The 27,026-nt window shown below is 32.7% G+C and overlaps 1 protein-coding gene and 1 long non-coding RNA gene across 2 annotated transcripts; one reads left to right on the top strand and one right to left on the bottom strand.

The window, feature by feature from the left end:
• Positions 1-1,252: 1,252 nt before the first annotated feature.
• LOC128245336 (uncharacterized) lies at positions 1,253-7,380 on the bottom strand. The gene is made up of 7 exons (XM_052963463.1): positions 7,175-7,380; positions 6,443-6,517; positions 6,136-6,238; positions 5,675-5,773; positions 4,303-4,377; positions 2,442-2,486; positions 1,253-2,202 (listed from the first exon to the last, which is right to left on the bottom strand). The coding sequence occupies exons 3-7, from the start codon at positions 6,145-6,147 to the stop codon at positions 2,092-2,094; spliced, it is 342 nt and encodes a 113-aa protein (XP_052819423.1). The 5' UTR covers positions 6,148-6,238; positions 6,443-6,517; positions 7,175-7,380; the 3' UTR covers positions 1,253-2,091.
• Positions 7,381-16,507: 9,127 nt separating this feature from the next.
• Positions 16,508-22,877, top strand: LOC128246444 (uncharacterized). Its single transcript, XR_008263251.1, has 3 exons — positions 16,508-16,561; positions 22,158-22,241; positions 22,561-22,877. It is a non-coding gene; the product is annotated as an uncharacterized LOC128246444 (long non-coding RNA).
• Positions 22,878-27,026: the final 4,149 nt, after the last annotated feature.

Below are 27,026 nucleotides of genomic sequence, written 5' to 3'. Positions count from 1 at the left end.
ATTAATCCCCACCACCCCCTGAGCGCCATGTTGTCAGGATTATTTGAACAATCGAAATACGCATGGACTGAAATGACAGCTGATTGGTCATGGCCATTGGATGACTTTAAGGCAGTTTAAAGATTATGACCATTCAAAGTGTGAGGATAGTAGACATAGTGTTCAATCGTGTTCAGATGATAACAGATATTTGCAGATAAAATGTGTCCTCTTAGAAGGGAATAAGTATATACGACAACAGTTTAATGGCGAATATGAGTTATGACCATGACGTTTGACTCTAATAAGTGTTGATTGATAGAACGACATAGATTACATATTCCTGGTTGTTTAAAACTACTAGAATGTTATATCAGTATTACAGCTATGTCTCTTGCAATTTTACAATTTGACAATAATTATTTTAAATACAAGTGTGGACTTTCGCATATTATGATTTAAAAAAAAACACAGAAAAGAACAGAACAGACGTTTTTAAGTCATATACATCAGAACATCGTCTAAACACATACACTTAGGTTTTTGATATCAAATGCTTGTACATGGTTAGTGCTATGGTTAAAGACACAAATATGTTGACGTAAAGGCAGCAGTATCAGAGGATGAACTAAATTAATAATAATAATAATTATTAGGAATAGCATTACGAATACATACTGATTCTTTAACATAATCGCAGAGCTTAACCAGCTCACATGTATTGACAGAGTTAAATATATTTCTGGGAATATTACCAACTAAATCTTGAAAGGTTTGGTAACATAACCAAAACAATTCGGGGATGTTACCAGATGAAGGGAATACAAATATGATTATTTGACAAACATACAAACAGCCAACAGACAAATAGAACTTAAGATGCAAAACTAGACATGCTGGTTTTACGACTCTTGCTAATTTACTGCCGGAGATACGTGTGACAAAATGTTTGTGACAGCTGGATGAACCGACGAACAGACAGACAAGTGAAATCTATTTGCCTCTCAGACTGGGGCATTTAAATGAATAGCAGTATTGAACATTTTTCGGTTATAACACATATACAGTTTTAAACAATTTATTCACAACGTGAATGACAAACAACTAAGTGTATGTTATGAACTGTACATTTAAAGTATGCTTAAATAAAAAAAAGTCATCGAGAACATGATTAACATAATTGGTGAATGTTCCATCAGTAAACATGGAGCAGGTTCAATACTTCTTTATTGTTCTATGTTTCTTTCCATATCATTAAAATAAACCTAAAGTATCTGCTTAAAGTTATCTATTCAAGAAAATAATAATACTTCTATCATTCGTTCTCGCCATTTACAAGACATTTTCTTGATCGGAATACTTTATAGTATATGCTAAACAACCTATAGCAAACATTTAAAAGTTGATTTATATTTCCTACAAGGATGTCACTATATCAGACTCTGAGTCAGCTTATGTTGGACACAAATGTTGTTGAAAGAAGGGGTATTTCATACAAACAAATTATGAAAAAAAATAGAATTTTTTTTTATAATAAACACAGAGTAGATGAGCCAAAGCATGATGGCCTTCGAACTGTTATCAAGTGACAATAAAGGGTATAAATGTAATATTTCATGAATAATGAGTTATGTAGGGTAAGAGCTTAGCATACTGGAATGTTTCTCGAGAGAGACCAAGACTAGATTCCCGACTTCGCCATTGACCGATTCTCTGTGTTCACAAAATGAAACTTGAATTTGTAACTTACTAAAATAAAATAGGCTTTAAGGCAAAGCAAAAGTAAATAAAAAATAACTCAATCATAAAATGTACAAATATTTACAAAATGAAAACACAATGTAAGCTTACTGAAATACAAAAACAAGGTTTAAAAGATATGTACAGGCAAACTGTTATCTGATATTTATGATCATACCAAATATATGAGGTTTTAGATGTCTGAAGCTTGTTTGGAACAATACGAAGCTACGGACTGATTTATAAGTTGAATCTGAATTTCCGATAATTGTATTACGTTGTCTTTCTTACATCCTTCGAATTTTGCAATTAAATATCGACGATTAATTTTCATTTTGTCCAAGGGATTCAAAATCACGCTCTGTTTATTTTTTACGTTGAGAGAACTGTTAGTTTTCCGACTGGCCGACGGGCAAAGGTTATCATGTTTCCCTCCATTTCTCCAATATACACACTCTGGTTTGTATATTCCACAACTGCCACCTGAAGACGAACCAAACATATAAGTATTTCCTAGATTTTATAGATGTGGTGTATTCTTAAAATTACAGTGTATACTACATATTGCCATTATAGCCAAAATCCAATTAATGATCATTTTAAGTTCAGTATATTTGTTATATAATGTCTTATACTTTAATAGACAAATGGCTTTGTTATATAATGTTTCATACTTTAATAGACAAATGGCTTTATATTTCTGTATTTATACTTGAACATACCGTCATATTTTCTGCTATTTCGGCTAAAGTTTCAGTTTCTGCTGTCTGAAAATATATTTTTGAATCCTTCTGTACTAAAATAACGATTGAATTTATGAAAAGCATATAACAAACAGAGGTGGGGAAACCATAATAAAAATATGCTGGACGGAGGCGGGATTCGAATCCGCAACAGCGTGATTTTAAAGTATATGGTCTAACCACAGGACCGGGGCTCTAAAGCAATTGCAAAAGTATACTTTGCTCTTAAGTATGTATGAATTTTTTTTGCACTATTTCTTGGGTTGCCAAATTTATGAATATGACTGAGTATTATATTGCATATTGTTATTATTTTGCATACAACATGAATGTGATATGCAATGCATGTATGCCACTTGCCAAGTTTTCATTTGAATACTGGTAGGAAAGTTTCAGTTCATTACTAAAATCATTTATTATGCTCAGTTATAATTGTTACATTAAATAAGATTTTGCCAGTTATCTTTGGTAAAGAAATCATGGAAAATAAACATTAATAATTTAGCATGTATAAGTTGTTTTTCTTAAATTCAATTATTATTTTCATACAATCTTTACAACTACTGAACTATAAAACACTTTAACTTAATTTTGCGGTTGGCAATTTCTGTTTTTCAGTTGGAAGTGTTTAGCTAATTCGATTACGTATCAACGTTATTATTAGTATCCTACATGGCCGAGAGCGTAAGATAGGTTCATTACCAACCTGTGCGTCGGGTGTTTTGTGGAAACGAGGTTTACTCGAGGTTTACTGATTTTTCACAGAACACCCTGAGCGAGTGTTGGGACGAACCTTTCTTATACGGGCGGCTATGGTATATGCTTTTTCTCCCATCTCAGTTTAATAAAATTAGGTAAAAATGTATTTTTACTGGAACTCTTTATGACAATAAAAAAATACAGTTGAACACCGTTAATTGAATATCGTAGGGACCCAAAAATAATATAATGATATTTCGGATTAATAATTTTCATAAAATTGACAGCATTCGCGAATAATAGATGACGTGAAATACTAAGTCGTGAAGATTGCAATTTCGGTTACACGTTACCAATATGATACATTCGGTTTGAGTGATATTTCGTATACAAAAATATTTGTTGATTTATTATGTACAAAATGACAAACAATTCGTTTTTTTTTTTACTTCTTTATTAAAACATAAAACGTTTAAAACAAATTGACAGCACATGTATGCATTCGGAACATAGTACGGATTATTCGGTAGCGGGTTAAGTGAGCAATGCGTATTTTCGATTGATATTCATGTTGTGTTAACCAGAAATTATATACACATCACATCACCAAAATGAATTGCTAATTTTTTTACATCGATGATTGTAAAATTCACGTGCTCAATTTCATTCTTTAACAAGCGCTAATTGTGCTCCATTGTCACCCCAAGCCCATGCCCTAGTGTAATTGAAGTATGGTGTGAAAAACTATGACATGATAAGGTTCGAAATAAGAATTGATAAAAAGGTGTGAAATACCAAATCGGGCCCGTAATTTTTACTTGGGAATAGCGATTCATTCGGACTAGCGATTTCGGATTAAAGATTAAAAATTTAGTTAAACAAAGTAGGAGTAAAATCGGGACCAAAAAAAAATAGCAATCAATTCGGATAAACGGTGTTCGGAATAACAGTGTTCAACTGTATTTCATACGGGTCTTTGTTTTATCTTTGCCCGAGGGCAAGATACTAATTTCCTGCATGGCCAAATTTTTGGATCTACTTATCTGAGGTAGGAGAAAAGTATGTCTATCAAATATTATCAGTCATATGTAATAAATGAATTCAGCCTAGTTTTAAGTTGTATTTCTTCAGACAAACAAACCTGATCGAATCTGGCATTGTTTGCTTGTGTAACCGTTTCCTGCAAAAGCTGTTTCTTTGCAGCAACCCGAGATTCCTGCAAATGGTATAATACAAATATACAAATTTATTTGGGTCAAGAAAAAAGACAGAGCTTAAAACTGAAGCTTCTTTTCACTAACAATAGTCACAAAGACATACTAAGAGTTCTATCTTTGTAATATTTGTCTCATTCTACCATAAATTTATGTCAGTTGTAGTAATATGTTGTTAAAAAATGGGAACAGAATCTAGAATCGAGATACACAATGGTCTTTATATCAATATTTCAAAGCAAAATATTGTTTACATGATCCTTCTGCATAAATAAACTTTAGGAACATAAAGATGCATTGGTGAATTTGGCTGTTCTTTAATGAAAAACAAGCAGTGCTCCAAAACTCAGTTATTCTTACAAAATTAATATTGAATAAAAGATGTGAATATAAAATCAAACTTTTATTTTCTCGTCAAATGTTGAAATCCATATGGATTTTCACCCATTGCAGGAATTTGAAAATATAATTACAAGGCTCAGACAGCAAGCAGACATATTTCATCAATATACATTTCTTTTACATTACAATTAATTTCTTAATCCGGTCAAAGATCTTAAGTGTTAACTTAACCTTCACATTTTGATGTTGTAAATATGGTTGTCATCTTATCACATGTGCTGAAGGTTTGATGAAAAGAAATGAAGATATAATGAAGATTTTTCAGTTAATCTACCAAAGACTGTTTAAAATAGATCGTCAAAATATGAAATTACATAGTTATAGCCATCATAAAGAGTCTGTTATGAACGATGGACAGTCTTATAGGTTGACGGACTGATTATTTTAAAAAAGCGACATGAAGATATCAAAGATCATTAGACTGCAACTGTTATCCTTGTTAATTAAACAATAGCTTCGCTTGTGGGTTCAAAAAAGACAAAAAGGGACAATATTTTACCAAAATGCTAATAAGAACTACATGAGTTATGAATGTTGACCCTTTGGTTTACTATGATTTATAATATACTTGTCAATCATCTTAGCTGTAACTTGTGTGATTACTACACATATATCAACTTTAACACGTTTTCAACGAAAGACAACAACATATCCCCATGAAGCTATGATGTAAGCTCATCTTTCTTAAACAGACGAGCTAAAACAAATGCAAGGAATATGGTCATAATAGGTACCCCATTTACTTCTAGGTTGATCAGATGCGGCATTTATGTATGTGGTTAGAGGCTGTGGACTTTGTTATTTAAGTTGAAGCTATAAACATGCACATATACATAATAATCGTGAGAAATAACGAACTGCATTGGATATAATTGGTTTCCGTGTAAAAAACAGTACCTTTGGTAGGGAAGCCCTTGCCCTTGCTGCTATCTGTTCTGCCATTTTCACTCTGAGCATTAGACTATCATTCTCTGCATACACTCTGTTTTGGTTTGCCTGAAATATATGTTCATGGCCTCAAAATTTGCGATATTTTTCTAAATCGACATAGGAAATATTTAATAAACATTTAAATAGTACAAAACATAATACTCTCTGAAAATGTGTATAGGCGTATATTCACAGAGAATTCATGTTCATTTTATGAATAATATTTATAGATAAGCATATGTGCTTTCCTTTTTTATGTTCTTTATAAGGTTGTTCATATATAATGAAATACTTGTTACAAAATAGAGGGCCTATGCTTATTTATTTACACTACTTTAAAAGTTGAACACCGACAAGGTCTCTTTACAGAAATGGAAATATTACGATACAATAAAAAGACATGTAAAAAATTAATCAAAATAGTTTACCATTTTAAGCATTTAAGATTTAACGGCATATTATCTGCATATCTGCAATCTGCCTGTCTTTATTTACCAGTTTTTCTTTCAAATTCTGAATTTCCCCTTGTAACTGAAAAATAAACAATTACAATTAAACCCTTATACTATTCAACAACATAATAATGTATGGAATTTCACATTTATCTCATGTAGTCTTCACGCGTGTGAAAAGAAATTGCTCGTTATATTTGTATTTACAACTTATTGTGTGTGATTTTCCCAGCAAATTAAAAACATTTAAAACATTACTATATTGGCAATCCGGGTACTATACCTCATTTATTTGCCGCGTTTTAGCGATGCACTTCTTTTCGAGGTGATTGTTTTCGATATGTTGCATCTCGCATCCCTGAAATACAACAAAGTATGGCAACTCGTAGTGATAATCTGGGCAAAGAGATTGTTCACAGGTGTGCCTAAAATATTATCATTCCTTGTAACACCATTTAACAATCCTCAAACCACGGAAATTAATTTAGTTTTATACATCTAAATACAAAGAAATGGATGTTTGACATGGATTCATAGCAAACGCTACAGACGATCCATTTCAAAATCATGAAATATCATGAAATATTTAAATAAATTGAAATAGTGATGACTAAAGAACAACTAGACAAATATAACGTTAAAAAACTTCAGAAAAGATACCTAGTTGCGCTAATTAAATAAACAGAACAACAACAGGAAGTCCAATTATGTAAAAAAATATTGCCAAAAATGCTGCATTACAAATATACGAATTATTTGGTATTTGCCCGGCTTCCATGTGTCACTTTAAAACGTCGTGATTAGGAAAGTGCAACTGTCACTTTTTTATAAGTATATAAGCCAGAGTCACAAAGCGTAACAGAAATGTAAACCACCTTGTGTCGTAATGCACCTGGGATTTAGGCTTAGGTTACTTTTACTATAAAAATGTTTTACTAATAAATAGTTAGATGACCTGAAGTAAGTTATAAGTTATTAAGAATGGGCGAAGTGAGCATACATTGAACAATTTTACCTGGAAATCTAACCATGTCAAGAACAGGGATCTGCTTTGCCTGAATCCTGGCTTCGTACCGGAAATAAACTGTTCTAACTTGCATTGAATGCTTTCATCATCTTCAAAGGAAACCTGTTTTGTGGAAAATTGTGAAAGATATTTATTTTAAACAAGATAAATATAATCATCACAACTAGTGCTTGTGGAAAGTTTTATATGATATTATTATTATAATTATCATTTTTAAAAAGGCGTTTATAAACTTTGCTAGGAAAATATGCGTAGCAAAACTTAATTGCAAATTGCTCATATCAACTCATATAATACTTGATAAATGTTTAATTATAGCATTGCAATTTGTTGATAGAAAGATGATAATAAAAACTAATGTTGTTTGAAAAGCCAAACATAAATTATATGTTTTAAATTAGTAAAATGTGTAAGGAATGCAAATGTGGAACTTAGCGAAAATTGTTTGACAAAGGTATTTTTTTACACTGTTTCATGAAGGCAGAAACTGTTTTAAAACTGTGCATCCGCTTTTACAAAGGGTTAAAGGCGGCAATAACACGATAAGAATCATATCGTTTTTACAAATAAACAAAAATATAGTAGTATTTACCTTAATGCAACCAAAGCTGCCACAATGAACATGCTTGATTACTCTTCCATTGAATTTTTGTTCTTTAGTTTGGAAGATATGACCATCAATACTCCACTTCATTGAAAATTCCATTTTACATGCATGCGCTTGCTCAGTGAACTTAGGAATGGAGAGGGCAGTGCGTATGCAAAATAAGACTTTCCCCTGCTAGCCACTGACACTGACGCGAGGCAAGTTTGTTCAGCATAATGATGTATAACTAATTCTTGTGATCAGTTTGATAAGCATGGCATTGAGGTAATTTAAGATCTAGCACTCTGGTGGCTGGATAGTTAATGCCAAAATTTAATAGCCATCTACGTCCCAGGGGCTTTGTGTCAAAGCCAACTGATTATGGTGCATTGAGTGCCTCGTTTTAGAAATGTTTTACCAATTTATATCATGGTGTAGTTAACTTGTGTGAAATATAAAGAATTCTTTAAGGGTAACAATGTCTGTTTAACCGTAAACCATTTAAACTTTCTGATATGATGACGTCTTCGAAAAGGTGTATTTGTGTATAACTCATGAGAGTTGAGCTAATCGTGTTTAAATTAAATAAATCAAAATAATCATCAATATTCCAAGTAAAACATATTTTTATCAATTTCATTAAAATTAAATATTGATGCAAATATACTTCAAAATACTAAAATAGCGTTCGTAGTCTCTCTCATTGTTCGTAATCAAATAATATATGAAGTTTTATTGAGTCGCTCAAAATTTTGTAATTTCCCTCACACAAAAATCGAAATGGACAGATTGCCGGGGAGACGGCTATTATTATCTAACCAGTTTTCTGTTTTCAGTAATATGTGCTTGTACTTTGTTGCCGGCAAGTCAACCAGAACTGGACTTTACAAAGAGACGCATTTTTCAATCCTCAGACTGCAACTGAGTAGCATTTATCTGATGGAACGAAGTGAATGATTAAATAATTTAGGTATTTATTATAGGTGTTATTGAGATGGGCAATTCAATTAGCAAGTCATCCATCCTCCATAAATCCCCAAACTTTGGTCAATCCTGCAGTAAGAACAAACAGCGTTCTGCATACGACTGTAGTAATTATTTCAACTATCATAACTTCACTGCTATATACCAGCATGGATAATCAAATCAGCCAGCCACTAGTTTACCAGCGTAATAAACTATGATAGAGCAGGTTTGGTGGGAACTGACCCCTGCTAACAAATTTTAGACTCTTTCTTGGAAATTGATAACTGTAGTATAAAAAGATGGTTTCTTTTAATGCATGTTAATTTTCTTTCATTAATTTGTCTGCTGTTATCACCGCGTTTTCATCATCTTACTGTTGTGTTTTCATCATCGTACTGTCTTGTTTTTATCATCGTACTGTCGTGTAATCATCATTGCACTATAGTGTTTTCATCATCGTACTATCGCGTTTTATTGAAGTACAATTGTATTTCCATCATCGCACTGTCACTAAGTCATCATCGTATTGTCGTGTTATAATCATCGTTCTATTGTCTTCCGGTGCGCATGAGCAAAGAAGATTTCCCCTCCAAGTGCTAACATGTTGGTTTCAGGGGTGCGTGTCTTTGAAATATATCTTCAACCGAAGATCATCATCATCATCATCATCATCATCATCATCATCATCATCATCATCATCATCATCAACAACAACAACTACGCATTATAACCTCGTTAGCACCATTCACGTCATCATTGCATCATGATTTGCATAAATGTCGTTGTTACCTAATTGCTACTATAAATATCATTATCTTAGTTGTGGTCATCACATAATCATTGTAATCATTGTTGTCATGTTGCGTCGTGATATGATTATCATTATCTTAGTTGTCGTCATCGTCGTCGCATTGTGATTTGTATTATTGTAAAAATTGTCGCCAATGTGGCATTATCGTAACTATCATAATCAACATTCTCATAATCACAATACGCATCATCATCATCATCATCATCATCATCATCATCATCATCATCATCATCATCATCATCATCATGTTGCACATTTGCACTTACTTTACATAGCATTCAATGTACCCAAAATAATAGTTCAGTTATCATAGATTTGATGTTCAATAATCATTATATTTACACCAAGTTTGCTACGGAGGGTCGGTTTCCCGGAAAAAAACTTTTATAAAAGGTTGTGCTTGTGGAATATTATGTCAGATGTTTTTGTTCTAAAAATACAATGTATAAGACTGACATATTCGGGTTTCTATGGTTGCCTTGGTTCTCAAACACGTTAAATCCCGAATGGAATAGTTGTATTACAGAATAGCAGCATGAGCAAGCAAATAGTCAGAATAGAGATCGCAAGAGTAGTAATAGTAGTGGAAGTTGTAGTAATAGAAGTGGTTGTGGTGCTGGTGGTGTTTGTAGTAGCAAGTAGAATTAATAGTAGTTAGCGGTAGTAGTAGGTGATGATGATGGTAGTAGTAGTAGTAGTAGTAGTAGTAGTAGTAGTAGTAGTAGTAGTAGTAGTAGTAGTAGTAGTAGTAGTAGTAGTAGTAGTAGTAGAAGTAGTAGTAGCAGTAGCAGTTCTAATAGCAGGAAGTGTTGTAGAAGTATTATTATTCATAAAAAGACAGGTGCTTTTATAAAGTAAATATGACGTTACGTCATTTTACTTCAAACTGTGCCATTTGCTTTAGGGCTGTGCTATCATTAGTTTTTTCAAAAGACCGATGAGTTTACGAGACGTTTCTTATACATCTGTATTATTTTCATCAAGTTTGACGCAATTATGATTGGAGATTTACATTGATGGTGATCGTATCCGATATTTTTTTCACATGAAGGGCAAATTAGTTTATGTGCATGCGCACCGTAAGGCGATAGTATGATGGTAAAAACATGACAGAACGATGGTGAAAACGCGACAGTACGATTATTAAAACAAGACAGTCAATGATGTAAATCCCACATACCCATGATGGAAACATGACAGTAAGAAAGTGAAAACATGACAGTACAATGACAAAAACATAACAGTACGATGACAAAAAAGGCAACAGTGCCATGCTGAAAACATGACATTCCGATGTTGAAAACATGACAGTACTATGGTGAAAACATGACAGTACGGTGGTGAAAACATGACATTACCATGGTGGAAACATGACAGTACGATTGTGAAAACATGTAATTACCATGACAAAAACCTGACAGTACGTTAGTGAAAACATGACAGTACGATGGCAAAAAGGCAACAGTACCATGGTGAAAATATGGCATTACCATAGTGAAAACAAGACAGTACGATGACATAAACATGACATAACCGTGATGAAAACTTGACAGTATGTTGGTGAAAACATGACAGTACGATGGCGAAAACATGACGGTACGATGATGAAAACAATGACAGTACGATGGTGAAAACTTGACAGTATAGTGGTGAAAACGCGACAGTACGATGGTGAAAACATGACGGTACGATGATGAAAACAATGACAGTACGATAGCGAAAATATGACATTAAAATGGTAAAAACGCGACAGTACTATGGTGAAAACAAGACAGAATGATGGCGAAAAGGCTCAGTCCCATGATGAAGAAAATACATTACGATGTTGAAACATAAAAGCAGGATGGTGAAAACATGACAGTACAATTGTGAAAACATGACAGTAAAATGTTGAAAAGGCGACAGTATGATGGTGAAAAAAGACAGTACGATGGCGAAAAGGCGACAGTCCTATGTAGAAAACATGACAGTACGATAAAACATGACAGTACGATGGTGAAAACATGACAGTACGATGTTGAAAACATGACAGTACCATGATGGAAACATGACAGTACAATTGTGAAAACATGTAATTACCATGACAAAAACCTGACAGTGCGTTAGTGAAAACATGACAGTAAGATGGCAAAAAAGTAACAGTACCATGGTGAAAACATGGCATTACGATAGTGAAAATATGACAGTACGATGGCATAAACATGACATAACCATGGTGAAAACATGACAGAACGTTGGGGAAAACATGACAGTACGATGGCGAAAACATTACGGTACGATGATGAAAACAATGACAGTACGATGGTAAAAACTTGACAGTATAGTGGTGAAAACGCGACAGTACGATGGTGAAAACATGACGGTACGATGATGAAAACAATGACAGTACGATGGCGAAAAAATGACATTACAATGGTAAAAACGCGACAGTACTATGGTGAAAACCAGACAGAATGATTGCGAAAAGGCGACAGTCCCATGATGAAAACAAATACATTACGATGGTGAAACATAAAAGCAGGATGGTGAAAACCTTACAGTATGATGGTGTAAACATGACAGTAAAATGATGAAAAGGCGACAATATGATGGTGAAAACAAGACAGTACGATGGCAAAAAGGCGGCAGTCCCATGTAGAAAACATGACAGTACGAAGGTTAAAACATGACAGTAAAATGGTAAAAATGCGACAGTACAATGGTGAACACAAGACAATACGATGGCGAAAAGAAGACAGTCCCATGCTAAAAACACGACAGTACGAAGGTGAAAACATGACAGTACGATGGTGAAAACATGATAGTACGTTGATGAAAACGAGGCAGTATAATGGTGAAAACAAGACTGTACGATGGCGAAAAGGTGACAGTCTCATGCTGAAAACATGACAGTACGAAGGTGAAAACATGACAGTACGATGGTGAAAACAAAATAGTACCTTGATAAAAACAAGACAGTATAATGGTGAAAACAAGACAGTACAATGATTAAAACAAGACAGTTTAAATGCGAAAAGGCGACAGTCCCATGGTGAGAACATGACATTACAAGGGGAAAACATCATAGTGCGTTGGTGAAACATGACAGTACGATGGCAAAAAGGCGACAGTCCCATGATGACAGTACGATGTTGAAAATGTGACAGTACGAAGGTGAAAACATGACAGTATGATGGTCAAAACGCGACAGTACGATGGTGAAAAGAGGACAGTACGATGTTCGAAACATAACAGTACGATGATGAAAACGCAACAATAAGAAGTTCTTAAAGGGTAAATATGATGCTAAAAAAGAAATGAATATCAAAAAACAATTTGTTGCATTGTTTTTTTTAATCTGATTGGATTGACCTAAAACATATATAATAAATTTCTGAAACGAAAAATTTTATGCTGCTGATTATATATAGTTTACTTACGGTTACAAAATAATAATAATGCATAGATTGTACCTAAAACATACGTTTGCTGCATTCAATATTACGGAGGTAACGTTCATTTACATAGATACTGCATACTTGTATATCAACGTAATGCACCAGTCAATTGTAACCATGCCCCAACCCCCCCCCCCCCTCCTCCCAGGTCCGTGGATTAGCGGGGACATTGACTTTTGGTCCAGCCATGATCCCCGTCCTTCGGGAAAAAACTACTGGCAAAATCCTCGCAAAATTCCCCCGCACCCAAGTAAAGACTATTCCTGGCTATTTTTGGCGCAAAGACAAAACCACCTCATTCACCCGGCACTACCGGGCTACCTGAAAGGTAAAAATACGGCCCATTTCCCCGGCTATCCCGCCGGATATGTGGGAGGGGGCGTGGTTACAAATTGACTGGTGAAAAAGCTTATACACTTTCTTAACATCTTAATCTTTTAGTATGTTCCTAGATTTTTCCAACGAAAAATGAGAATTGTTCAATGATCCATAGTAAAGGCACTCGCCGCACTGAATCAAAATGTAATATTATTATGATAAGTAAAACCAATGCTTGAAACATAAACAAATGTACCTGTCACTCTAGTGAATTGTTATATTGATTTTACGGTGATGCAAATGTAATACATATGCATTATTATATTAAGGCATACGCAATCTTATTGTTTGCCACAGATTACTAAGACTATCTATGTCACTTGCGTCATCATGAGATCACATTGAAGACTTATACATGAAGTCATTAATCAAACATCTTTTCTTGTGCAAGAGTTCTTATACACGTTAACATTGGTTCATCTACTTTAAACGCTGGTCCCTATGCTAATTTTGTACAATATTGAAATAATATTGCCAGCGGCCTCCCGGGGAGCCAATTTATTATCTTGATAATGAATGGAAAACAACAGTTGCTTTAAGATATATATTTCTTCGATCATACTTATTGAAGTATTTTATAAAAGCTGTTTATCTGTCAAGCTTTATTCTTACAGAAGAAGATTTGCAGTGTTTCGTTAGACGTCGTATAGACGTCTATTTCATGTGACTATAATATCGTTTTTATTTCGGACTTTAATATTATAATTGGAACAATCGTGTAGTTTAAAACATAGTACATGTATGTCATTAAAGTTGGTATGGCATTTTGTTTTATTGCAAAAGTCCCAATTTTATTATGTCTCAATTCTGTTTGCACTTAACCAAACATTTTTCGGCAATAAATTAAAAGACATGTTCTTACATATTTTCGTGTCAATATTTTGAACACCGTTGTTCGTTGCAATGTGACGTACCATTGCTAAAGTTGAATGCTCTTTGGACGTGATAATACTTATGATAATATTAATCATCATCATAAGCATAATCATTAAATTATTATTGTTATCATTATTATTTCCATCGTTATCAGCAGATTCGTAATAGTTCTTGTCTTCAATATCATGTTCATTTTGTCATCACCGTTGTCATAATCCTTTTGATTGTTGTCGCAACCATTGACGACGTGGTCGTCTTTGTATTTATGTTTATCGTATATTCATGTCTATATGAATATAACAATGTCAAGATTAAGGTTATGTGTCTGGAACTCTACATTTTAACATCCATATAAAAAGAACACGTACAGACAGAAGAAACATACGCACGGACATATGGACAGATGGACGAACAAACACGCACGCATACATATAACGTCGTGCATTATCAAGTTACTATTAATGACCTTCAATGATTAATGCTTTATGATATTGAGCTGTACATAGAGTAATTTCAAAATATTGTGTTGCACATCAAAACACGTTCGTATAACAATTATAATAATGATGTTAATACTTCCATTAGTTGTGTCTGTGATAAGTTACACGTGAAACATACACATATATCAATACCAATGTTCATGCTTTTAGTCTGAAACTATGAAAAGGAGCATACACCACAAATTGACGCGATCAGACGGATGAAAACAGTTTTATCCTGTTATTGTTTCGATTTAAAATCGACTTCTTTTTTGAAATTACAGAGGGAAGGATTGAGGTCTCAATCAAATTCAAGTTCTTACATGTACAAGATATATTGTTTGATAATTACTTAGGTAGCGCCCATTCTAACAGAACCAGTATCAATGCTGTTGAATAAAGAGAAAACAAGTGCATATATAGAGGAAGAGGAGTATAATGTACACGTATTGTTAAATAAAATTGTAGATGGTGCTTTTTAAATAAGTAAGGCTGATAAAATATAGGGCATAACGAGTTCTGGTTATACACAGCTATAAACAGCTCGGGACTCGAACCCTCAACCCCCTGCTTGCAAGTCAGGTGCTCAACCACTATGAGCTACCTGAAGGGTTGGTATACTTCTGTAAGGGCAATCAACAAATCAACAAATCGATCCGGTGACCCAAAACTATACAAATGTGCATTCATATTAACAATAACCTGTGTTAAATTATACTGATAATAAAATATGTTACCTTTGACCATTCATATACATTTGACATTATGCAGTTGCAATGCGATCTGTATGAGACAAAAAATGGGAAAAAGGTTTTTGTTATCCATGCTTATTAGTCATTTGTTTCAGCTTTAGTCACTGTACTGTCAGCTTAGTCAAAGGTAACATTATTATGATGGAATGTGTTGCCAGATATATATTTTTTCAGTCCAGAGCCTTCATAAGTTTGGACTAGATTGACGCTAAAATCAGTCAATAGTAAAACCTTTGTTTTATTTTACCAGTTAAAACACTCAGTAACACCAGCTTGATGTCAGATATCACCCTTGTAATTGCAAAGCCCATTAGTGTCAAGATCAGATCAATATTTGTCTTGAAATCCGCAACAGTTCAAGTGCCTATAACTGCTCATCAGCAGGTCATAAAACGAAGCTTCAAGATTGAAGGAAAATGTCTAGAAATTAAGAAATTTGCGGAGGGATATAATTAACCAATAAGCAACAATCCAGAATGTGATTTAACAATATGACTATTAAAATGTGAAATAAAGTGATTTTGACTGAACTGTTTAGGATACACAACTTTGATAGTCTGCTTAAATTTTTGTTGAACAGTTAATTGAAACTAATTCCCACAATATTTAGCTGAAATCAATAAAGGATTATCTCGGAATATCTTTAGAAAACATTTCTTTGGAAGATGTCATTGATGAAGAAACCAACACATTAGGAATATCCCTTGAGGAAATGGAAACCTCTTTAAATCCTCAGGTACTTTACATGTTTTACTCAAATATTCTTATATAAATAACTCTACTTATGTAAAGCAGTTAACCTTTATGTCGTAAAGGCAGATTAAAAGCAATGTTTGTATTGAATACACCAGCATGGAATTTATCTTAATGCTCAATTTAGATTAACATTATATTTTATAATGCTACGTAATTCCATTTACTAATATAACGATATTTGATCAAACTGTATTAAGTACATGAATATGTATGATGTATGCTTAACACAGTTAATTGTTTTTTAAGACTATTATAATTATTATAATATTTGACCTTTCAGGATTTGTCAAAGCATATCTTTGAGTTTGATGATGAATTTATCTTCAGCCTAAAGGTAAACTGTTATTTTTTTTGTTATTTAATAAATGCATACTGCCAGTGACGTTTATAGTTTGTTTGAGTGATTTAGACTATTAATGTGTGTATTTAGATCAACAATTTTGTTTACATTTTATTCACAACTCAATGTCTGCCTACCTCTTCTGATTTCTTTATCAGATGGATGTCAAAAGTTGTATTGTTTCGGAGTATTCATTACCTGTTGTTATCTGTAGAAATCGAAAGGTCATACAGACTTTTACAAACTTTTATTTGTATGCAATATAACGGAACGGGTGTATTTTAGCTATAATGGCATTATTTCAACTTTAAAATATTTAATTGTTTACTGCGCAATTTACTTTCACTTTTGGTTTTAAGTGTCTGCAGTATGATTGTTGTTTAAGGGTCATTGCTTTTAAACTTTAATAAACACAATAAACAAATCAGTTACACTGACGTTCTCAGACTCGTCATTTTTATTTATTTAAGTAAATCAAAGTTTCAAAAATTACAAAAGAACTATTTCAGTATAAAGTTAAGCACATTTCAGCTTTTCATATTTCCAGCGCAGGAGTATGTTTTGCAATTTGTATTTACTTTACGCATGCGATTTTCTTCGGTTAATCATATACATTAGTATCGGCGCAAAGGCGCTATTTTATTATATGCGCATGGAATTCATGTTAATGGAATGCGCATTATATTATTGTGATCTTTTGTTCATTAATGCTCTATAGAGTTTTTATTATTCACCCAATACCGTGATTCAGAGGCATACTTGAAATTAAGAAATGGCTGAGTGTTTGATAATCAGAACTTTGAACGATTTGTTCCTGTTTCTCCTGCATTACCCGGCTAATTCGGTGCCAGACTATTAAGGTCGTTGGTTTGAATCCCGGTAGGAAAATACGACTTTGTTTTATACGGTTCCATAATAAAGGCGGTTGGCCTACTTGTTTATGACCCGGGACTCAGTCATTGAGAGGGATAATTGATATAATCGATGGACATTTTCAGTTCAATCGATGTAAAATAGAAAAAAGAAATACTTAGTATCATGAAGCTTTTGAAGTGAAATTCAAAAACACATGATTCAGAAATATTTAGCTCGTATTTATTAAACAAGTATTGCATTCTTGAAAGGAGTATTCTCCCACGTTACAAGGTGCAGTTATTTATGTTATGCTGTTGATATGTTTTCCTATTGCCCTCTCAGGTATGCAATATTTTTTTAAAATGTAATTAAATATGATTCTTCAATTCACAACGTGTATTACATTTACATTCATTAAATGTTATTTGCATGCATTTACTAAACGTATAAAGGTATACTTTTTTCAATAATTATGTATATATGCACATTTATGAAACCATCATGTTGTTACTATTTATTTAGTTATACATTTTTATAACTGATGTGACTCTTTAAAGGATGTAGGAGCTAATGTTTGCACAATCAAAGCATTCCAGAGATTGACTTTTACAAGTAACACAATAACAAATTGATTAACATAGGTTATCGGCTTCATGTGTCTGATACATACGGTGGAACATAACTGCTGTCAGATAATCTGTTAACGTCTGCGAGTTGTTCGTGTTAACCACTTAATTATGCGATAATTATCAAGCTATCTAGTTAATAGAAACTGTTCTCAGTAAGATAAATATAACAATACTAAAAATGGCCTCAAAGTGCTCGGAACTGCCACCTTTTTCCCTTTTAGCTGCATAAACAGGTTATCTAGTTATGGTTAGCGAATTCCACTTAATTAGGAACATAATTACAGGCAGATAACATTCGTGTTACCACATATTTATAAATGCATTTTGGCCTTTAGCTTCAACTGGTTGTCTAGTAAGTGTTTATGAATTCCATTAAGTAAGTACATTCTAACTGGTTAACAAGATACGATTCATGTTACCAGTTATTGTTTTGATTATTTCATGGATCATTTTCAATGTGCCCATATCAAGCAGTCCTACAGTTTATGCCAGGTTTCTGGATTTTGGTCCATTTTCAAAGCCTCACTTCACAGCCAGGTGTTTATTATGCATGTAATTGAGATAACCAATTTCTGTCAGCAGGGGCCCATTAACCACTCTTCCCTGGTCAGTTTTGGGGTCAGAAGGATATTTATCAGAGAACATCTTCAGTACGATTTCTGCACTAAAATTCACGATGACTATAGAAAAGCAATTTATATCATTTACTTTAGTTTTAAACTATTTATGAAAATGAAAAAAAACATAAACATTGATTCCATAGCAAAGAAATGAAACATTGAAGTAAATAAAAAAAATATATTCAGTCTTATCGTTTGATTTAATTTCGAACGGAATAACTTTATACATGGGATTTTTATTTATACTTTTCATTAAGATAACGTTAGCTGTCTACTTACTACAAAAGTATCAATATCAACCCTATTAAACCCAATGAAATGTACAATTGAATGAAATGGATATTTAGGTTTTATAAAATATAATTTATGACTAACAGTGTTATATCTAACAGTGTCAATAATGTAGTTATAATGAAGTTTGTTATATATGGTTATATCTAAAGAATATGTTTTTCGCAATTTTCACACACAACAAATGATAATTAATACTTTCTTTTGCTGCATTTTTGGAACAAGAAAAGAATACTGCAAACTTGATACATTGCTATTTTTTCACTTTAGGATGATTACGCGTAATTCAACCGCATTAAATCATAGCAACATTATCCAATTGCTAACAGTCTCATAATTATAAAGTCTAAAGTTTGTTAACTCTGAAGTCATCACTTGGATTGAGGTTCGTATGTTTTCCTGTGAAATACGTTTTTGATTAAATTATAATAACTCTGGTTTTACTTAGTGCAGTGGGAAACGAAACCCGAGATGCAAAACGTCCTTACCTAAATAACGCCCGAGTTTCTGGACTTTAGGTAATATAATCGAGTTTTAAGTAACACAAGTTGGCATATTACCTACTGACGGAATCACAGACAGACGGACGACCAAGGGCAAATCTATATGTCCCCCCCCCATTTTATTGGGGCATAAGATGTAATATTAAAAGAAATGTAATATTTTAACCATTTGCCAAAATATAAGGTCATATATTGATGTACTTAGATATTCTTATTACTTATAACACAGCTTGCAACTTATTTTTTTTAATCTGAGCACTATATTACCTTGATGTTGAAACTGAACTTTCATAGGTTTCTATTGATACATTGACATAGTGGTCTTTGCTAAAATGCACTTCAAAAAAACATCATTGCCCACTTTTCATGTGAATTATATAAGCCCTCTTTATGTTTGTGTATCTTCGTTTATGTAATTTTCTAGAAAATTCATTTCCTAAAATATAGCTTTTGAAACAGCGATTAAAATCTTCTTTACTGACACAGTTAAATCAACGTTTGTTTTCTTTGTAAGATTTCTCTTCTTAATTTGCATTGTTGTGTGAGAACATTCTTCATTAGAAGAGTGATTAAACATTATACACACTGCATGGAAGCTTTCGGAATTATCATAAAACATTGCTACCTTATTTCAATATATATAATACTTGTTTCAAAGCAGTTTAATATCATCATATGAGAAATGATCACAACAAAGCAATACTGTATCTTAAACCACTATGTCCGGACTTTTGATATCATACCAGTATATTTGAACGTTATATGACTCATTTTATTTTAATATAATATTTAAAATTATTAATTAACTTTTTCTGATCGTTTGCACTCCTACATGCACAGTTGATGTAAATTTTTAATCACAGCAGTCACTGAACTTTTATTACATGTTTCTGTAATACAATGTATGTAGAGCATTTTTCCAGAAATATATATTTTCTCCATATTATTTTCTCTTTGCGAAAAAGAAAATATATGTATATTAAAGCATCTTATAATAGGGTAATAACTTATTATTAGTGCGTTTTGATTAGGGAGATGGAATTCGACTAAAGACGCACGAGGCGCTTACTGACTGAAATCAATATCTTAAAACATCAACAACAGTTGAATAAGACATTCCGGATCAACATGTTATTAATATATATATATCAATGGTTTAAATCACTTAAAATATACATGATTTCGTAATAAATGTTACATTCATGACAAACTTGTTTTATGACGTCATTTAAACATTGCACAATGATACTTGATGGGCGTCAGTATTGTGGATTTTGGACTACCGTATATAATAATAATAATAATAATAATAATAATAATAATAATAATAATAATAATAATAATAATAACTATGATATACAAAATTTATACAAAAGCATTCGATAATAATACTATTTTAATAATCAAGATAGCGAAAGTTGAAATACCAAGAAAAACCTCCTAACATAAAATGGCCCAAATCTCAAGACAAGAATAGCTATTACTCTCAAATTAGTCAGGCAAACAGCTCCCAGCAGGGAAAGGGTCAAGTGGTCAGTTTACAGTTATGTTAGATTAGTTCCACTGATAAGCCCGAGCATCAGCTTGATGCTCAGTAGCGGCATTAACTATAGGACTGCAAGTGTTCATAACCTCGTGTAAAGTGGTCAATATGTTTATAAATATATGCCTTTGTGCGGTTAAACTGAAAACTACTTTTCTACAAGGGTTAGAATTTTAATATTTTAGTAAGTACCATTGGCATGTAGATTGCCGTTATCCTAAGGTAGTTGGCGAAAAATAAAAATTAGCTTGTGCCATTAAACTAAGTCCATTGCGCTCTACAATTCAGAGAAATTGCCTCCCATTTACTCCTCATTTTGAGAAAAAGGCTAATCAGTCCATGAAATCACCATGAAATTGTACCAGTCAATTAATTACCTCTTTGTGGGCCATCCTGCTGGGCTGTTGAATGTGTGTATTCCCAGATGATCTTTGTTTTGACTGATACTGCAGTGTTAAGCTTGTGGTGAGTTATTGCATGTATCAAAATGATCTTGAGAATGGGGTAAATATTTGCATACATAGAGAAGTGGCCTACACTAATTGATAAATTAAAAGTTAAAACTGAAATCACAATGTTTTCATTACAGTTCTTGAAATTGATAAAGGGACCTCTAAGTCATTTTTTTTCGTATCATTTCTTTATCAGCCTAACTGGCGATAGCTTGTGTTCGGTCTTCAATTTTGTCATACGAGGTCGTATTTAAAATGAGTTGACTTGGGCGTGTGGGGATATTCATGACATTTAGTGATAGCTCTTATTATTAAAAATATATAATATCCCACAAAAAGAGATCATTCTAAACTGTTTATGTAAGTATAATGGTATACAACAAAATTCTTCAACTTAAAAGTTCAAGTTAACTGAATCAAATGAAATTTAATGAACGACAAAAAAGTTAAAAATAAGATGTACAGCTCGTTTGAAACATGTGCATTGGAATTGAATACCAGCTGGGCAGTCAGGAGTATTTATAAGACTGTGGCTTATATGTTGCTTCAGATCATTATCACAGAAATGTTGATAAGCAGTGACCCTGTGTAACCTTTATTAGAATGATAAGTTTGGAAGGCACAAACTCTTGACATTATATTTAATTTTGCACATAAAGAAGTAAAACTGGAAAAAAGTCATGACGGTTTAATTCAGGAGTCCGATGAACCATTGGCTGTTGTTAGTCCAGAGGAACCCACACAGCCACTTCATACATCAACACCAAAGAAACCCATACATGTATGTATTCAACTGCCTGCAAAAATGGGAAAATTTGCTGCAGAAGACTGTACTTTTTACAATTAAGTTACCCTATAAAGTCATGTATTTTTTTTTAAATAATAAAGAACAATAAACAAATAGATCATATTTATGCACCGTGTTAAATTTTAATTGCTTAAAAAAAACAGTTCATAGATATGTTATCAATTATAATTATTTTTAAGACAAGTAAAACAGGAAAAGGCAGACCAGTTCATATTTATGCACCGTGTTAAATTTTAATTGCTTGTAAAAAAAGTTCATATATAATGTTTAATCAATTATAATTATTTTTCAGACAAGTAAAACAGGAAAAGGCAGACCAGTTCGGAGGTTATTAAAGCTTAAGAAAACAGGGGAAGTGCAACGTCTACAGCCATGTAGGAGATGAAGTTTTCATAGCAATGTATCCCAGAGCCAGATCATCAGGGCTAGAGAAAAAGTATAGACGAAGGATTTCAACTATAGAGTTGACTGGATGTTGGAAAAGTTTGAAGAATCCCCGAATTGTTTTGGTTATGTTACCAAACCTTTCAAGATTTAGTTGGTAATATTCCCAGAAATATATTTAACTCTGTCAATAAATGTGAGCTGGTTAAGCTCTGCGATTATGTTAAAGAATCAGTATGTATTCGTAATGTTATTCCTAATAATTATTATTATTATTATCAATTTAGTTCATCTTCTGATACTGCTGCCTTTACGTCAACATATTTGTGTCTTTCACCATAGCACTAACCATGTACAAGCATTTGATATCAAAAACATAAGTGTATGTGTTTAGAAAATGTTCTGATGTATATGACTTATAAACGTCTGTTCTGTTCTTTTCTGTTTTTTTTTTAAATCATAATATGCGAAATTCCACACTTGTATTTAAAATAATTATTGTCGAATTGTAAAATTGCAAGAGACATACCTGTAATACTGAAATAACATTCTAGTAGGTTTAAACAACCAGGAATATGTAATCTATGTCGTTCTATCAATCAACACTTATAAGAGTCAAACGTCATGGTCATATCTCATATTCGCCAATAAAATGTTGTCGTATTTACTTATTCCCTTCTAAGAGGACACATTTTATCTGCAAATATCTGTTATCATCTGAACACGATTGAACACTTTGTCTACTATCCTCACACTTTGAATGGTCATAATCTTTAAACTGCCTTAAAGTCATCCAATGGCCATGACCAATCAGCTGTCATTTAAGTTCATGCATATTTCGATTGTTCAAATAATCCTGACAACATGGCGCTCAGGGGGTGGTGGGGATTAATGTTTGACAAACACCTCTTATTATAAAATGTTTATATTTTTATTGGAAATATTATCAAACATTTGCGATATTGCATGTTTTAGAAATGTTTAGAACAATTTTAGTCATACTATAGATTATTCTGGGAATATTACAAACATGCTGAAAAACCTGCTGTTAATTTTAATACTATGCAATGAAGATTTTGGTAATATTCCCAGAATAATTCATGTCCTACAGCAGCCCACGTGGAGCTTTTTCTTTTGGATTATTTTATGTCAATTCATCTTTTGATATGCCCAAAAGAGTTTTGGTAATGTTACCAAATATTTCAAGATAATATAATTGTATTCAGGATGAATTTGAGAACGATAACGGAAAATGTTCGTAATTCATTTTGGGAATATTACCAAATATTTGTGACTATTCCTAGTTTAAGAATGATATTGAAAATCTCTCGGCATAATATGGATTATTTTGGGAATGTTCTCAAAAATGTTGAAAACCCCAGTTTTCAATACTATACTATGAACTATTTGGTCCTACAAAAACTATTTGTGGAGTTTTCAAAGGCTTTTTGTTAAATTAGTTTGTTTCAGTTCATCTGGTAATATTCTCAAATAATTTTGGTAATGTTACCAAATACCACGATCAAATTGGTAATATTCCCAGAAAACCTGGACATTTTATTCAGAATCCTGGAAGAAAATGTTCATCATTTATTTTGGGAATATTACCAAATATTTATGACTTTTCATAGTTGAAGAATATTTTTAAAATCTCTGGGCATAATATCGATAGTTTTTGGAATGTTCCCAAAAATGTTAAAACGCCCACTACAACTTTAAATACTATACTATGAAATGTTTGGTAATATTCCAGAAAGGTTTTGGTAATGTTACCAGAAATTTCAAGATTAACTTTGGTAATATTCCCAGAAAACCTGGACGTTATTTCCAAGACGAATTTTAGAATGTTAGCCGAAAATGTTCATAATTCAGAAAAATACCCCCTAGTTTTTATTAACTTTTAGAAAACCTCTCAACATACTATGGATACTTTTGGTAATATTACCAGAAATGTTAAAAATACACCATAACTCTTCAATACTATATTACAAAGTGTTTGAAAATATTTTCAAAATGGTTTGGTAATGTTACCAAGTTTTCAAGATCAAATTGGTAATATTCCCAGAAAACCTGAACATTATGTTCAGAATCCTAGCAGAAAATGTTCATCACTTATTTTGGGAATATTACCAAATATTTGTGACTTTTCATAGTTGAAGAATATTTTAGAAAATCTCTCGGCATAGTATGGATTATTTTGGGAATGTTCCCACAAATGTTGAAGCCCCCACCATAACTCTTCAATGATATATTACTAAGTGTTTGGAAATATTTTCAAAATGTTTTGGTAATGATACCAAATTTTCAAGATCAAATTGGTAATATTCCCAGAAAACCTGAACATTATATTCAGAATCCTAGCAGAAAATGTTCATCACTTATTTTGGGAATATTACCAAATATTTGTGACTTTTCATAGCTGAAAATATTTTAGAAAATCTCTCGGCATAGTATGGATTTTTTGGGAATGTTCCCACAAAAGTTGAAACCCCCACCACAACTTTCAATACTATACTACAAAGTGTTTGGAAATATTTTCAAAATGTTTTGGTAATGCTACCAAATTTTCAAGATCAAATTGGTAATATTCCCAGAAAACCCGGACATTAAATTCAGAATCCTAGCAGAAAATGTTTATCTTTTTTTGGGGGGGAATATTACCAAATATTTGTGACTTTTCATAGTTGAAGAATATTTCAGAAAATCTCTCGGCATAGTATCGATTATTTTGGGAATGTTCCCACAAATGTTGAAACCCCCACCACAACTTTCAATACTATACTACAAAGTGTTAGGAATTATTTTCAAAATGTTTTGGTAATGTTGCCAAATTTTCAAGATCAAATTGGTAATATTCCCAGAAAACCTGGACATTAAATTCAGAATCCTAGCAGAAAATGTTCATCATTTTTTTTGGGAATATTACCAAATAATTGTGACTTTTCATAGTTGAAGAATATTTTAGAAAATCTCTCGGCGTGGTATCGATTATTTTGGGAATATTCCCACAAATGTTGAAACCCCCACCACAACTTTCAATACTATACTACAAAGTGTTTGGAAATATTTTCAAAATGTTTTGGTAATGTTACCAAATTTTCAAGATCAAATTGGTAATATTCCCAGAAAACCTGGCATACTATGGATACTTTTGGGAATATTACCAGAAATGTTGAAAACCACACTATAACTCTTCAATGCCATACTATGAAGTGTTTGGTAATATTCCCAAAAATATTTCTAATCCTACAGAAATGCTTTGAGAACATTACAAAGGGTTTCTGTTGAATAAAAATGTTACCATGCTGAAAAGGGAAAGTTGCGTTTTCCCTTTTCATTTTGCGGTTTGTTAGATCAAAGCAATTTTTTATCTGTTCAATAACTGTAATCAATTGGCATGCCAAGATATTCAATATTGACAGTGATTTGCATTTCATTTTTACACTCTCCAAGATAAGACATATTTTGACAAATCAGCTTTATCAAGCAATTATCACATCCATGGCACATTCAATGAGACTGATGTACGTGTTATACTATATTCGGAACTATTCAGTTTGTCTGATAAGGAATGTCGTTGCATTTAAAAACGTGCTGAACTTATTTTTTAAAGCAATTGGTCGTCATGGACTGTAAATCGGGAGTGCATCATGACATTATCTATTTCTGTTCAAATGTTATATTAGGATTTTATTCCGAATTGGTTACTTTGATGTCGCTGAGTAAAGAGCTGAACATAATCGAGTGAGAAGGGCAACTATCAAGACATGCGGTTAAACTGCATTATTCCTGTTGTTGAAGACCTAGTGGCTCTAAGTAATACAATTAATCCATTATTACCATGAGGACAGAAAATAATTTGCTCCATTACATAAAATAGTTTGTACGGCGCCTGCCGGATGTAACTTGGTAGAAACCAATGTCTTTTAGAATATGCACATTGTAGACGTTCTGATTAAGAGACGGCTCTGTGCATGGTAAAACGAATTCTTGTTATATTTCTACTGAAAGATTGTTAATCAAACTAAAAGCCTCCAGACGAATTGTAATGCAATCCTGATTCGTACAAAGGTATTGTTTTGAGACAGATTCCAACACCTAATTATATCATAATTGCACTTGCGCTCATTAAATACCGTTTTATTGGAACACGTGGTGAAACTATCATTAAACAACTATAAAACTGCCGGGGTGTCTAAATATAATGTTCAGGTAAGCTTGTTGGTGTTTTCCAGTAGACAATACTTATATATGCACCGAAAATACACCAAGCAAAAAAGGTTACTTTTTACTCAAATAATAAACTATGAAAGAGACAGATACTAAACAAAAAATGAGGTATTTAATATATCCAGGCACCAACGTTGATGTATC

Source organism: Mya arenaria, chromosome 9 (assembly GCF_026914265.1).
Source record: "Mya arenaria isolate MELC-2E11 chromosome 9, ASM2691426v1".
In the NCBI taxonomy this organism is placed as follows: Eukaryota; Metazoa; Mollusca; class Bivalvia; order Myida; family Myidae; genus Mya; species Mya arenaria.
Note: the sequence above shows the minus strand (reverse complement) of the source record. Positions and strands in the feature narration are given on the sequence as shown.

Excerpts from the sequence above, each read along its gene's own strand:
- LOC128245336 (XM_052963463.1), bottom strand. Across the intron at positions 4,378-5,674 it reads CAAGGGCTTCCCTACCAAAG|GAATCTCGGGTTGCTGCAAA; the intron begins GTACTGTTTTTT and ends TACCATTTGCAG. Across the intron at positions 2,487-4,302 it reads ACAATGCCAGATTCGATCAG|ACAGCAGAAACTGAAACTTT; the intron begins GTTTGTTTGTCT and ends ATATATTTTCAG.